The sequence below is a fragment of the Rhinoraja longicauda genome, chromosome 11 (genome assembly GCF_053455715.1).
Source record: "Rhinoraja longicauda isolate Sanriku21f chromosome 11, sRhiLon1.1, whole genome shotgun sequence".
NCBI classification, from domain to species: Eukaryota; Metazoa; Chordata; class Chondrichthyes; order Rajiformes; family Arhynchobatidae; genus Rhinoraja; species Rhinoraja longicauda.
This window is the reverse complement of record NC_135963.1, coordinates 47,766,225-47,780,707: the sequence shown is the minus strand read 5'-3', so window position 1 is coordinate 47,780,707 and position 14,483 is coordinate 47,766,225. Positions and strand designations below refer to the sequence as shown.

General features: G+C 46.0%; 1 protein-coding gene across 2 annotated transcripts in view; it reads left to right on the top strand.

Moving 5' to 3' along the window:
- Window positions 1-272: 272 nt before the first annotated feature.
- The window catches only part of npl (N-acetylneuraminate pyruvate lyase (dihydrodipicolinate synthase)), a 39,141-nt gene continuing 24,930 nt past the window's right edge, over window positions 273-14,483 (top strand). The window contains exons 1-5 of one of the 2 annotated variants that reach the window (XM_078407592.1): window positions 273-378; window positions 1,359-1,426; window positions 1,518-1,591; window positions 5,891-5,978; window positions 12,560-12,617. In XM_078407592.1, coding sequence (XP_078263718.1) covers window positions 1,365-1,426; window positions 1,518-1,591; window positions 5,891-5,978; window positions 12,560-12,617 — 282 coding nt within the window. In that variant the 5' untranslated portion in view covers window positions 273-378; window positions 1,359-1,364. The remainder of the gene's footprint in view (window positions 379-1,358; window positions 1,427-1,517; window positions 1,592-5,890; window positions 5,979-12,559; window positions 12,618-14,483) is intronic. The other variant, XM_078407594.1, reaches the window with a different exon arrangement.

The window sequence follows — 14,483 nt, the reverse complement described above, 5'->3', positions numbered from 1 at the left end:
AAACGTCACTCATTCCTTCTCTCCACAGATGCTGCCTGAGTTAGTCCCGCTGAGTTACTCCAGAATTGTTGTGTCTGTCTTCGATGTTCATTCATACCGTCCGTTGTAAGTTACCCACGTGGAATGGGAAGAATTGTAGAATTGTTTTCGTCTGAATGTTCGACTCCTCGGTCTAAGCAGGTGCTTTTGAAGTTTGCAGTCACCGCAAGTGTGCAAGTGGCTGGCTGGCATCTATCCACCCATGCATGCATCCATTCACAAAGGCGATGGAGGAGGCGGCTTCCGAGCGATCAGCTGACACACAATGATCAGCGGCCTGGCCTGCCTGTCATTGAGTGAGGCGGCTACACCAGCACCGGGCATCAACGAGCGGCGCAGGTAAGGATGGCCCAGGGAGGAGACGTAGGTTCATCTTGCAGGGTCCCTGCGGGGGTTGCTGGTGCTTCAGCCCGTCCCTGTCCTGCCCTGCCCTGCCCGTCCCCCTCCCCTCCGACATCCCAATGTCTCAGTTTCTCGCAGTGTACGTGCATTAGCAATCTGCTGCTCTGACTGTGCGTTTAGGTTGGTCGCTTCACTTCATGGTTGAGGAAGCTGTCACGGGATCCCAGTCACGGGATTTGCACTCGCCCACTTTAACTTTGTTCTTCTCACTGACGCCGACAGCCCTCAAATCCTATTCATTTAGTTTAGAGATTGAGCGCGGACTGGAGGAGACTCACTGTGATGGATGTTTCTTTTTCTTTTTTTTTGTGTTGGTTGGGGTTGTGTCATTTGTTTATTTTACTGCTTTTATTGTTGGATTGTGGGTGACTAAATTTCGTCCAAAAAACAAATAAAGATATCCTGAAACTGGCCCTTCGGTCCCATTAACACCATCCTACACACCAGGGACTCATGCACCAAGCCAATTAATCTACAAACTGTGGGAGGAAACCGAACATCTCGGAGAAAACCCACCCGTCCCGTAGCTCCAGACAGCGAGGTCGGGATCGAACATGGGTCTCCGACGCTGAGAGCGCTGTGAGGCAGCAACTCCACGCTGTGACAATGACACGATTCTACAATGACATCCACAGTAACTTAAAATTGGCATCATTTCAATGATTCCGGAGGTTTTATCTCGTTACTACCAGGGCTGCTTCGCCAACGGTCTGTCTCGTCTTTTTCCTTCTTTGTCTTTGTAGTTTGTTGTAAAATGTATGTTTGTTTTAGTTTATCTTTAGTTTTGTACTAGACCAAGTTGACCCATTGGGCCCAAACCTCTCCTGCATTGGTGCAGCACCCTCCCCCTCTTTTAGTGTGTACCTAGATGCTCAATTTGAACTTCTCAATATTTAATCAATGTGTTTTTCCTTCAGGTAGAAATGAGCAGCAAAAGGCTTTGTGGTTTGGTGGCAGCAACCTTCACTCCCCTGACAAATGATGAGTAAGAAAGTGAACACCATTTAAGATTTAATGCCAACTCACTTATATGGCAACAAATGTATCATTTGGAAATGTTGTTTTTTGTCTTGCAGTGAAATTAATCTCCCTGTCATTGGTCAATATATTGATTATCTGGTAAAGGTGCAAGGGATTAGAAATATTTTTGGTAAGTGTATGCTGGAACTCAAAAGTCCCATCGTTCCATGTTATTTTGCTATTTATCTCTCTCCTCTGACACCCCCAAATTTCATATTTATCCTTGGTTTACTCTCAAAAGTTAAAATAGGCTAATACAGGTACCTTGACTACACTATCTCCCACTCTAACTCGTGTTAGGACGCCATCCCTTATTCTCAATTTCTCCCTCTCTGCCACATCTGCTCTCATGATGAGGCTTTCCACTCTAGGACATCCAAGGCGTCCTCTTTCTTCATGAAACATGGTTTCACCTCGGCTATTGTGCATTGGTTTTGTCAATTTGGGGTATCCATTGTAAATAGGAAGTATTCAATGCATGGGTCATGACCACTAGATAAGAACTTTGTCTTGCATACATCGGTAGTTGGAAGATTGAGCAAGAGAATGATTCAGGGTGGCAGTGAGATGATCCATGCAGGTGGATTCCAAACTATGTCCTTAGCGAGGTAACCAGTTTTTTTTTTTCCATCAACAAGTCTCCAAAAGTTGTCAGTATCAACATGGGACTGGCATCTATACTTTTGTTGTGTACTGCATAATGATAATGAAACAAGTAGGAAATAAAAATGGCACTTGTCCATCTAAAAAATAACCACATTGACAAGTCTTGTTTCAATATGCAATGAAATACTATATTGTGGCGCGTCGAGAGAGGCCCGAAATAAAGGCGAGGAGCTGCGTATTTCGGGACGTTCGGTTTATTTCACAGTTATCAGACTGGTCGAGTCTGCTGGAATAGCTTCGCGCCCAAAACCTTGTCCTTATATACCTAGTACAGGACCGCCCCCCTGGACTGGTCCATTCCCGTGCAGAGGGGTCGGTAGTGGTATGGCCCGACCCTTGGGAGCCACCACAGGACCCCCCCCCAGAACCGGAGGCACGAACCGCACTGGTGGTCGCACAACCCGACCGGACCGCGTACGGAAATCGGTCGACAGAGGGGCTGGCGGAGGAACAGTTGGAGGGACAGGTGGTGGGACCCGCAAAGGTGGGTGACCTCGTGGCCGAGGCTGGGCAACCCACACTGGTTGGTCGATGTCTAAGTGGGCCGGCTTCAGGCGGTCAATTGACACGGCCTCCGGCCGGCCCCCCATGTCCAAGACAAACGTTGTCTGTCTGTGCTCCAGTACCCAGTACGGGCCCTCATACGGGCTCTGGAGTGGCGTCCGGTGGGCGTCACGGCGCAGGAACACAAAGGCGCAATCCCGGAGGGCCGATGGCACATAAGGGCCGAATGTCCCATGGCGGGACGTCGGCACCGGTGCGAGCTTGCCAACTCGCTCTCGAAGGCGCTGTAGGGTGGATGAGGGCGGTTCCTCTCGCCCCGGCAACGAGGGCACAAACTCCTCGGGCACCGTGAGCGGGGACCCATATACGAGCTCCGCTGATGATGAAGCCAGGTACTCCTTGGGTGCAGTCCGGATGCCCAGCAAGACCCATGGTAGCTCATCCATCCAGTCGGGGCCGGAGAGTCGCGCCTTCAGCGCTGTCTTCAGCTGCCGGTGGAACCTCTCCACCAGGCCGTTTGCCTGCGGGTGATAGGCCGTGGTGTGGTGCAGCCGCATGCCCAACAGGTGGGCCATGGCCGACCACAGCTCAGAGGTGAACTGTGGCCCCCGGTCCGATGAGATGACCACCGGCACCCCAAAGCGAGCGATCCATGGGTCTTGCTGGGCATCCGGACTGTGCCCAAGGAGGACCAGTCCAGGGGGGCGGTCCTGTACTAGGTATACAAGGACAAGGTTTTGGGCGCGAAGCTATTCCAGCAGACTCGACCAGTCTGATAACTGTGAAATAATACCCGGCTCCTCGCCTTTATTTCGGGCCTTTCTCGATGCGCCACAATATGAAAATCAAGTCTTACAAATGGTTTGATACTGAGGAGAGCAATGTTAGAAAACAATTAACAACCTTCCTCACAATCTAAACTACCAATTTCATGTTGTTTGCAAACCTACTAATTATACCACTTGTATCGTCATTCAAATATATACTTTTTCTATAAATAATGGAGGTTCCAGCACTGATCCATGTGGAACTTCACTGATTACAGACCACCAGATAATAAATACCCTCCACCACTCTTCTATTTTGTATGACTAAGCAAATTTTGCATCCAATTTACCAAATACCCATGGATCCCATGTGATTTAGTGTTCTGAAACATCCTATCATGAGCAACCTTGTAAAATGTGGCGCAGCGGTAGAGTTGCTGCCTTACACCACTTACAGCATCGCAGACCCGGGTTCGAGCCCGACTACGGGTGCTGTCTGTACGGAGTTTGTACGTTCTCCCCGTGACCGGTTGAGTTTTCTCCGAGCTCTTCGGTTTCCTCCCACACTCCAAAGACGTACAGGTATGTAGATGAATTGGCTTAGTAAATGTAAAAATTGTCCCTAGTGGGTGTAGGATAGTGTAAATATGCGGAAATCGTTGGTCGGCGCGGACTTGGTGGGCCGAAGGGCCTGTTTACGCGTTGTATCTCTAAACTAAAGTGTGTAGATACCATCCCTTGCCCTACCTTTATCAGTCATCTTTATCACCACCTCAAATTTGTGAATGTGCATCTTCCCCTCAAAAACCTTCACTGGATATCCCTGTCAAGTCCATGCTTTTCACATTATGAGTAAAACCTGTTCTTAGCAATCATCATTAATTTTCTTACCACAAATATAAATCACAGCAGTGTGTTATTTCCTGGATTATCCCCAATTACCCTTCTTAAACAAGGAAACATAGAAACATGGAAAAATAGGTGCAGGAGTAGGCCATTCGGCCCTTTGATCCAGCACCGCCTTCAATGTGATCATGGCTGATCATCTAAAATCAGTACACCGTTCCTGCTTTTTTTCCCATGTCCCTTGATTCCTTTAGCCCTAAGAGCTAAATCTAACCCTCTCTTGAAACAACATTTGCTACTCTTCAATCTTGAGCAACCTCGACGATGACAAAGTAGGATACAAAGATTTGTCAAGGCCCCACCCAGCCTTTTCCTTTCTTGCCTCCCTCTATATACTGGATAGATTCCATCAGGACAAAACAATTATCCACCTTAATGGTTTCCCTCCCTTCCTTCCCCCCATCTGTTTCCTTCTGCAAATCGTCCCTCCCTTACCTGTTGCTTACCAGCCTCTGACTCCACCCCCATCAGCTGAATTCCCCCTCCCCATAACCCCTTTTCCATTTCCGCCAATCACCTTCAAGTCAGCGTTTTTTCCCCCTCTTTCTCTTTTGCATTTTACCTCTCCCCAACCTAGCTCCATTTGCCTATTATAACCCCCCCCCCCCCCCCCCCCCCCACCCCTTTCCAAATGTGGTACAGTTCTGCAGTTGCATTTTGTTTGCAGTTTCTCTCATTCTCACACTGGTCACCAACATGGAGTAACATCTTTATTCCTTACATTAGTAAATGTCTAACTAAATTTGCTATGCTCAAGGTGATGTATAAATAGTTGTATGAATGAATGAATAAGTTTATTGGCCAAGTATGTGCATGTACAAGGAATGTGCCTTGGTGCTCCGCTTACAAATGACAACACAAACATACAGTTAACAATTAAGAATAAAGCATAACCACATCAAAACAATTAGGGTACAACATTGCAGTTTAAACATTTGGGTGAAAATAAACCTGAGCAAAAAAGAGACGATAGACTTTGGTTATTGAGTAGAGCTACTACTCGTGGGGAAAAAAGGTGTTTTTATGTCTGGTTGTGGCGGCTTTGACAATCCGGAGTATTAATTGTATGTTGAAAGACTGGAGCGACTAGGCTTGTATACACTGGAATTTAGAAGGATGAGAGGAGATCTTATCGAAACGTATAAGATTATTAAGGGGTTGGACACGTTAGAGGCAGGAAACATGTTCCCAATGTTGGGGGAGTCCAGAACAAGGGGCCACAGTTTAAGAATAAGGGGTAGGCCATTTAGAACTGAGATGAGGAAAAACTTTTTCAGTCAGAGAGTTGTGAATCTGTGGAATTCTCTGCCTCAGAGGGCAGTGGCGGCCAATTCTCTGAATGCATTCAAGAGAGAGCTAGATAGAGCTCTTAAGGATAGCGGAGTCAGGGGGTATGGGGAGAAGGCAGGAACGGGGTACTGAATTAAGAATGATCAGCCATGATCACATTGAATGGCAGTGCTGGCTCGAAGGGCCAAATGGCCTCCTCCTGCACCTATTGTCTATTGTAACAATTGTACCAATTTCCAGAACTGAATTTATTTAAAGAACCTGTAGTGTCATATGTTTTCTCTGTTGTTTTCCAGTCAATGGAACTACTGGAGAAGGCTTGTCACTCAGTGTTGAAGAAAGAAAATTGGTTGCTGAAGAATGGATTAACAAGGGAAAGGGCAAGTGAGTGCTCACATTTAGATACTGTTCATAGATCATTTATCACAACCATGCACTAGATGTCTATTTATATATTTTGGAGACCCAGAGTGTAAAGCGTGCTGCTTGTGCACTGTTTTGATTCTAATGCACACTGCTCGTGTAAGAACCTTGACAGTGAAGGCATGAACAGCTGAGTTTCATGTTCTTCTGCACAGTCCGTGTGCACACATTTCCTGACAGAAGTTGCTGGATGGCAAGAAAGAGCAGAAACACTTAGTTTCTTTTCATTCTTGTCCAAAGAATCTAAGACCGCTTCAAGCGCTCAACCTTGACAACCCTTGACAACTTAAATTTTGAACTAAGTTTCGTTTTGAGTCATAAATGGGTTCCTCTTGAATTCTTGTTTATGTTTCCTAAGATTGAGTGCTTCGGAATCTTGCTATTGAAATCCACTGCAGTGAACTCCTCAGTCATGGTCCCTGATCCTTGCCGCTGGTTGTATCGTGATGGCGATGGTGCCGTGTGAATGTGGCTTCCACACACAGAAAATATACTGTTCTATGGAAACCTCATTTTTAATGTTGTGTGGCTGGCTTTGGCTTTGGCTTTATTAATAATAGAAATAAATCTAAATCTAAAGCCAAAGCCAGCCACACAATGTTAAAAATTAGGTTTCCATAGAACATTATATTTTCTGTGTGTGGAAGCCATATTCATATTCCAGATTAATTTTTAGAACTGACCAAATGAATTGTATTGAGAAGTAGGTGACCTTACCTTTCCATTTTAATGCATTTAAGGTCATAAGTCATAAGGTCATGTGATAGGAGTAGAATTAGGCCATTCGGCCCATCAAGTTTACTCCGCCATTCAATCGTGGCTGTTCTATCACTCCCTCCTAACCCCATTCTTCTGCCTTCTCCCCGTAACACCTAACTTTGAGTTAGAATGTGGAATTTATGTTAGGTTTTACAGCAACAGATGATACTAAAGCAACAGCCTTATTTTGTGAGAAATGTAAATATAGAAAAGTCCTTTAGTTTATTGAGTCTTTCATAACATTGAGGACCCCAAGCGCTTTACAACCTGTGAAACCTCCACATTAAATGTAGCGATATTGTTATTCAGCAATGATAAATTTTCTCACGGCAACCTCCAGCAACCATAATAATCATACACAATTTATTTTAATAGGATTGTCTGATGAACAAATGCTATAATTTTGACAGGAAGGTTTTTGCTGCTTTTCAATATAGCTCTTTACGACCCCATACAGCTTCTTGTGGGCAGCAAGGCCTCAGCTGAATTTCTCACTGAAAAATGGCAGCACTTCCTCAGAATCTCACTAACATAACAGCCTAAATATTTGTGCCCAAGACTCTGGTGCTATACAACAACTTTATAACCAAGAGGTTAGAATGCTGCCATAAAGGGCGCGTGCATACAACATAGTTGGAAGATAGTCACCAATTAAATGGTTTTCAAAACTTCAGGGTGAAGAGTATATGTTTCCAAATACACAGGACAAGATGTTAGAAATCCAAAGTGCCAAATGTCAACTTGCTCCCGGTGGTGATGGGAGGCTTATGCACTCACCTATGCTCCTCCGATGTTGAGAAAGGCTAGGCAGACACTTCATTGGGGTTATCAAGTGGGCACCTACTTTCATCGACATTTCGCTGATTGGACCCACAACGTCTCCAGTAGGCTCAGCAGTGCATTCTGGCGTCCCAGAACCACCCCCCTCTGCATCTGCCTAGCCGGCTTATTTGGGAGACCAAATGGGGTCTTTCCTCTTCAGCCAGAGCCACTGGCTACTCCGCTCTGCCACCTGCGATGTTTCCTTGATAGCCTGGCGTAGGGCTTGTCCGCTGATCCCCAGGTCCTTCATCAGTCTTACGGTAGATGTTGCCACAAATCCTCGACATCCAACTTCTACCGGGCAGATCTTTGCTCTCCAGCCCCGCTGTTCTACCTCCGCTGCAAGCTCTGTGTAGCGCAGTTTCTTTCTTTCAAAGGCTTCCTGCACAGCATCCTCCCAAGGGGCTGTGAGCTCCACAAAATACACCATGCGCAGAGAGTTGGACCAGAGGACAAGATCAGGCCTCAAGTTGGTGATGACTATCTCTGATGGAACTGTAAGCCGTTGGTCCACATCCACCAGCATCTGCCAGTCCCGGGCTGCCTCCAGCTGTCCAAACCTTGTCCTTGGTGGAATTTTCCGTTGCTTTTGTTCCCCCTCCCGAACAAAGGCAATTGGCATAACTGGGTTGGTTGTTCTGGGCGGCAGGGCATTGTTGGTTGTTCTCCTGCTTTCCAGAGTCGCTGCCAGGCATTTGAGCACTTGATTATGTCTCCAGGTGTACCGTCCTTGGGAGAGGCTTACTTTACACCCAGCGAGGATGTGCTTAAGCGTGGCTGGTGTTGAACACAGGGGGCATGATGGATCTTCGCCCAGCCATTGGTTGAGATTTTTTGGGCTAGGAAGGACATCATAGGTTGCCCGAATGAGGAAGCTTACCCTGCTCGCCTCCATCTCCCACATGTCCTTCCAGCTGATCTTCCGCTTTTCCACACTCTCCCATCTCATCCACTGGCCCTGTTTAGCTTGCGACACAGCCTTGGCACACCTACTCGACTCCTCCTGTCGGCGGACTTCGGCCGTGACCAACTTCCGGCGCTCCAGTGAGGATGCCTTGTTCCAGCAAGGTCGCTTTCCGCCAAGCCTCAAGCCACTTCTTCCATGTTGGACTTGCCCAATCATGTCGCCTTGGTGGAGAGCAGATTTTGCCTGCTGTGTCGCATTCTTAGCCGTCCACTTCTTTCCTGTTGCCAGGGTTGGGGCAGCAGCTCGGATGACAGTGTCCCTCGATTCTGCCAGAGTCATCTCCAGTCTGACTTTAGTGCACTTGAACTCCTCTGTGAGGCTGGCGAGAGGCAGCTGAAGTACCCCCTGACCGTACAGGCCTACGTTGCTCAGGCATCGAGGAACACCTAACCACTTTCTCACAAAAGAGCTGATTGTTCTTTCCATCTTCTCAACTCTTGTGAGGGTGATGTCATACATGGTTAGTGGCCACATAAGGCGGGGTAGTAACCCAAACTGCAGGCACCAGATTTTCAGCTTTCCAGGCAACATGGATCGGTCGATGTTCGCTAGACCTTTGATGATTTCTTGCCTAAGCTCGTTTGCCTGATCAGTGTCCTTCAGTTTAGAGTCATACCATCTCCCCAGACTTTTGATTGGCTTCTCTGACACAGTTGGGATTGGTTCTTGATCAATGAAAAACCTTTGATCTGTCAGTTTGCCTTTGATTATAGAAACGCCCATAAAGGGCGCGTGCATACAACATAGTTGGAAGATAGTCACCAATTAAATGGTTTTCAAAACTTCAGGGTGAAGAGTATACAATTATGTCCAACTGAAAGTGCTAAGAAGATGAGTGATTTTTGGTTTTGTTGTGAAATCCTGCCCTCCTTTCCCCATTACTAAAGCTAATGTTTAGCCAAATTTAGTCGCCACGTATAACAGCAAATAAGTTAAGAGCACTAGATACAGCAAAAGCTATTTAACTAGGCAACATCTTGGCTGTAGTTGCAGAAGTCGTTTATATCTGTTGCCAAACTATCATCTTCTTCTTGCGTTTGAGGCAGCAGAACTTATGTAACGCCCTCCAGGCGCTGTAGCCAGTGCAATGTGCTGTTGTCGAGGGCCGTGAGGTCTACCACTCCACCAGGGGGACGGAGGACAGTGCAGTCGAAAATGACGTGCTGCGCTGTTTGCTGGTCTGCTCCACACACGCAGGCTGCTGATGGACGCAATCCCCAACGATGCATGTTGGCATTGAACCGGCTGACCCCTGTGTGGAGGCAAACTATCTCGATCATTGTTAAAGACCGGCATATACAATGACTGGAAAATTGCCCACTTGTAACCTGTTTACAAAAATGCTAGACAAACCCAGCCCATCTAATCATTGACTATCAATCATCAGCAAAACAATAGAATGTGTCACCAACAGGGCTGTGAACTGGCTCTAAGTAATTACTTACTCCATGTACCTGGTCTGTAGTTTGAAGGACCACTTGGCTTTATGGTCTGTGGGGCAAAGATGTATTTAAAAGCTAAATTCTAGAAGTGACAGTGACTGCTCTTGACATCAAAGAACCATTTGACAGTGAGTCATGAAGGAATCCCAGAAAAATTGAAATGAATGGGCATCAAGGACAAAACATTGCGCGGTTTAACTTGCAATTTCATAAAGGGATATGGTGTAGGCCTTGAAGATCACTCATCTCAACTTGCAGTTTTTCAGGGCAGTCCTGGCTCAGCTTTCTTCGTGTGCTTCTTCAATCACATTCTATCATAATGTGTTGGGGAAAAAAACTGCAAATGCTGGTTTAAATCGAAGGTAGACACAAAATGCTGGAGTAACTCAGCGGGTCAGGCAGCATCTCGGGAGAGAAGGAATGGGTGACATTTCGAGTCTGAAGAAGGGTCTCGACCCAAAACATCACCCATTCCTTCTCTTCAGAGATGCTGCCTGACCCGCTGTGTTACTTCAGCATCGTGTGTCTACATTCTATCATAAGGTCATTAATGGGCTTGTTTGCAGATGATTGCTCAACTGTTAATTCCATTCTCAACTCCTGAGCCACATGAAGACACCCTTGCTTGCATGTAACAAGACCTCAACAACATTTGGGCACGGCTTACTAACTAGTATTTGCCCCACTATAATGCCAGGCTATGATTATTTACAGCAAGATATTCCATGTGGTTATCATTGTCACACCTATCATCAACATCCTGTGGTCACCATTGACGAAAACGTCAACTGGACCAGCCATTCCAGGCTACAAAAGCAGCCCAGAGGCAGGGTATCCAACCTCAAATCAAAAGTTCAATGGAATGCTGTTAATTTACCTTGTTTATTATTGTCATGTGCATGAGGTACCATGAAAAGCATTTTGTTGCGTGCTTTCCAGTCAGCGGAAAGATTATACATGATTACAATTCCACCATCCCCAGTTCTGATACAGGATAAAGGGTATAATATTTAGTGCAAAAAGTCCAATCAATGATAGTTCGAAGGTCTCCAATAAATTAGATGGGAGAGCAGGCCTGCTCTCTAGATGGTGAGAGGGCGGTTCAGTTGCTTGGTAGCAGCTGGGAAGAAACTGTCCCTGAATCTGGAGCTGTGCGTTTTCAAGCTCCCGTACCTCCAGCCTGATGGGAGAGGGGAGAAGAGGGAGTGACCGGGGTGAGACTGCTCCTTGATTATGCAAGTGACCTCGTCGAGGCAGCGTGAAGAGTAGATAGATTCAATGGACATAAACATTTATTCCTTCCATCAGTGTTGCACTGCAACTGCTGTGTCTGCTATCCACAAAATGCATTACAGTTGTTCAACCAGGAAACTTTTGACGGAACTTCCGGAACTTTTAATAATAATAATAATAATTCATTTATTTTATATAGCGCCTTATCGCGTGCTCAAAGCGCTTTACAAAAACAATTAACATAGAAACAAACAGACAAACTATCCTGACGGAAAAGCGGCGAATACACAACGCCAGCGTCCTCTCACGTCAGGGTCCGGCAGTAGACATTAAAAAGCACAAGACACACAGATATAATTTTTTACACAAACAGCCATCACAGTGATTGCTCTAGGCATACCCTCACTGTGATGGAAGGCAAAGTCTTATCTCCTCCTCATTCTTCTCCCGTGGTGCCACGAGGTGATCGAGGCTCCCAACTTTTTGAAGCCCCCACCGGGCGATGGAAAGTCCCAGGGCCGAGCCGAGCAGGCCGATGAAAGTCCTGAGCCCCCACCGGGCGATGGAAAGTCCCAGGGCCGAGCCGAGCCGAGCAGGCCGATGAAAGTCCTGAGCCCCCACCGGGCGATGGAAAGTGCTGCGGCCGAGCCACGCAGGGCGATGAAGGGCCTGCGGGCGGGTCGATCGTACCTCGCGCTTCGGGCGGTCGAAGCTGCTACGGCTGGAGCTCCCGAAAGCCGGTCGCCAGCCAGGGACCTGCGAACTCCTGATGTTGCGGTCTGCAGGGCCCACGGCCGAAGCCTCCGAGATGGTAAGTCCAGGCCCTGCGACCGGAGTCTTTGAGGTCGATCCCAGCTGGAGGCCGCCGACTCCACGGTGTTAGGCCGTAGCGCGAACGGAGATACGACACGGTAAAGGTCGCATCTCCGTTGAGGAGGAGATTTGAAAAAAGGTTTCCCCCAACCCCCCCACCACCCCCCCACATACACAGAATTAAAAATAAAACAAAACGTACATTTAACGACGACAATGACAAAAAAAACCCAAAAAAACCTCTTTCTTCAAGTGATGAAGGCACCAAACTCAGAACCATAATATTGCCTACAGGATTGATGTCTGCACTTGAATTCCTATCTAGCTAGCTACGAATAATTTATAAGAGAATGTTACCATTGCAACTGTTCACTTGTAATGCTAAAAGTCCAAAAAATTCGATCCTGGCTTCTGTTTTTCCATCTGCCTCTTTTATCAAAGTTTACGTTTACTTTTTGAACTTGTTTACATTTAATTGTATTATCTTTCTCCCTCTCCCTCTGTAGGTTAGACCAGGTGATCATTCATGTTGGTTCCTTGAGTATAAAAGAATCTCGACAATTGGTGAGCTTCAATAATTATTAAATATTTTGGCTGTAATTACATTTTGTTTGTATTCAACTTTAAAAAAAAAAGAGAATGACCTAAATTGAGATGCAAATAAATGCTCATGAATATTGACAATTTCAAATGAAATGTATAAGAAAATATTGAAATTCATCAGAATTGGATCATCTTGGCTGAAATAATCTTCCATTCTCAGCAGCGAGGGAAAACAATCTTTTATTGGTGGCTTTTTGAATATCTGTTTTCAAGTTTGTTTTTATTATTAGCCATAATTCCAGAGTGATATAATATTCTTTCACTTATTTTCTTTTTCTTTTGGAAATGACCGGTTTGAGAGACTCTTATTTTGTCATCTTCCGTTCTTGTCCAAAACCTTGAAAACCTGCATTCAAAAGACTACTGGTAGACACAAAATGGTGGAGTAACTCAGTGAGACAGGCAGCATCTTTGGAGAGAAGGAATGGGTGACGTTTCGGGTCCAGACCCTTCTTCGGACGGAACCCTTCGATTTAGGGCGTGCAGCGTAGGTTCACTAGGTTAATTCCCGGAATGGCGGGACTGTCGTATGTTGAAAGGCTGGAGCGATTGGGCTTGTATACACTGGAATTTAGAAGGATGAGGGGGGATCTTATTGAAACATATAAGATAATTAGGGGATTGGACACATTAGAGGCAGATAACATGTTCCCAATGTTGGGGGAGTCCAGAACAAGGGGCCACAGTTTGAGAATAAGGGGTAGGCCATTTAGAACGGAGATGAGGAAGAACTTTTTCAGTCAGAGGGTGGTGAAGGTGTGGAATTCTCTGCCTCAGAAGGCAGTGGAGGCCAGTTCGTTGGATGCTTTCAAGAGAGAGCTGGATAGAGCTCTTAAGGATAGCGGAGTGAGGGGGTATGGGGAGAAGGCAGGAACGGGGTACTGATTGAGAGTGATCAGCCATGATCGCATTGAATGGCGGTGCTGGCTCGAAGGGCTGAATGGCCTACTCCTGCACCTATTGTCTATTGTCTATTGTAAACCAGCACCTGTAGTTATTTTTCCTTCAAAAGATTACTTCCTGGATCTGGACTTTTATTAAGCCATTTGAAGGATAAAACCCTTAATTATGCAGTTTCCTTATACTGTAAAAATTATTTCTGTTCTAACCGTAGCAGGTTATACTGAGTGGCCTTCAGATGAATTGCTGCCTAAATGGTTTCTTCTGCTAATGAGCAACATTCTCTGTTGCACTGTAACTTATTCCTTGGAGCTCCTTATTCCTTATTCCAGGAGGATGAGGAGTGTTCTTATAAAGTTGTATAGGACCATGAGAGGAATAGATGGGGTGAATGCTCAGTCTTCACAGGGAAATCAAGAACCAGAGGACATAGGTTTACGGTGAGAGGGGAAAGATTTAATAGGAACGTGAGGGGCAACTTTTTCACAACACAGGATGGTGAGCATATGGACCGAGCTGCCAGAGGAGGTAGTTGAGGCAGGTACTATAACAACATTTGGACTAGCCCATGCCAACCAAGATGTCCCATCTACACTACTCCCACCTCCCTGTGTTTGGCCCTTATCTCTCTAAACCTTTCATATCCAAATGTTCATTTTATGTATAAAAAATTTATTTTTTTTAACATAAAATTAACATTTGGATATGAAAGGTTTAGAGAGATACGGGCCAAACACAGGCAGGTGGGAGTAGTGTAGATGGGACATCTTGGTTGGCATGGGCTAGTTGAGTTTAAGGACCTATTTCCATGCTGTATGTCTCTATGATCCCCATCATTCAGGCCATACCCTGTTCTTAGTGCTTCCATTAGCCAGGAGGCACAGAAGCCTGAAGTCCCTCACCACCAAGTTCAAGTCAAGTCAAGTT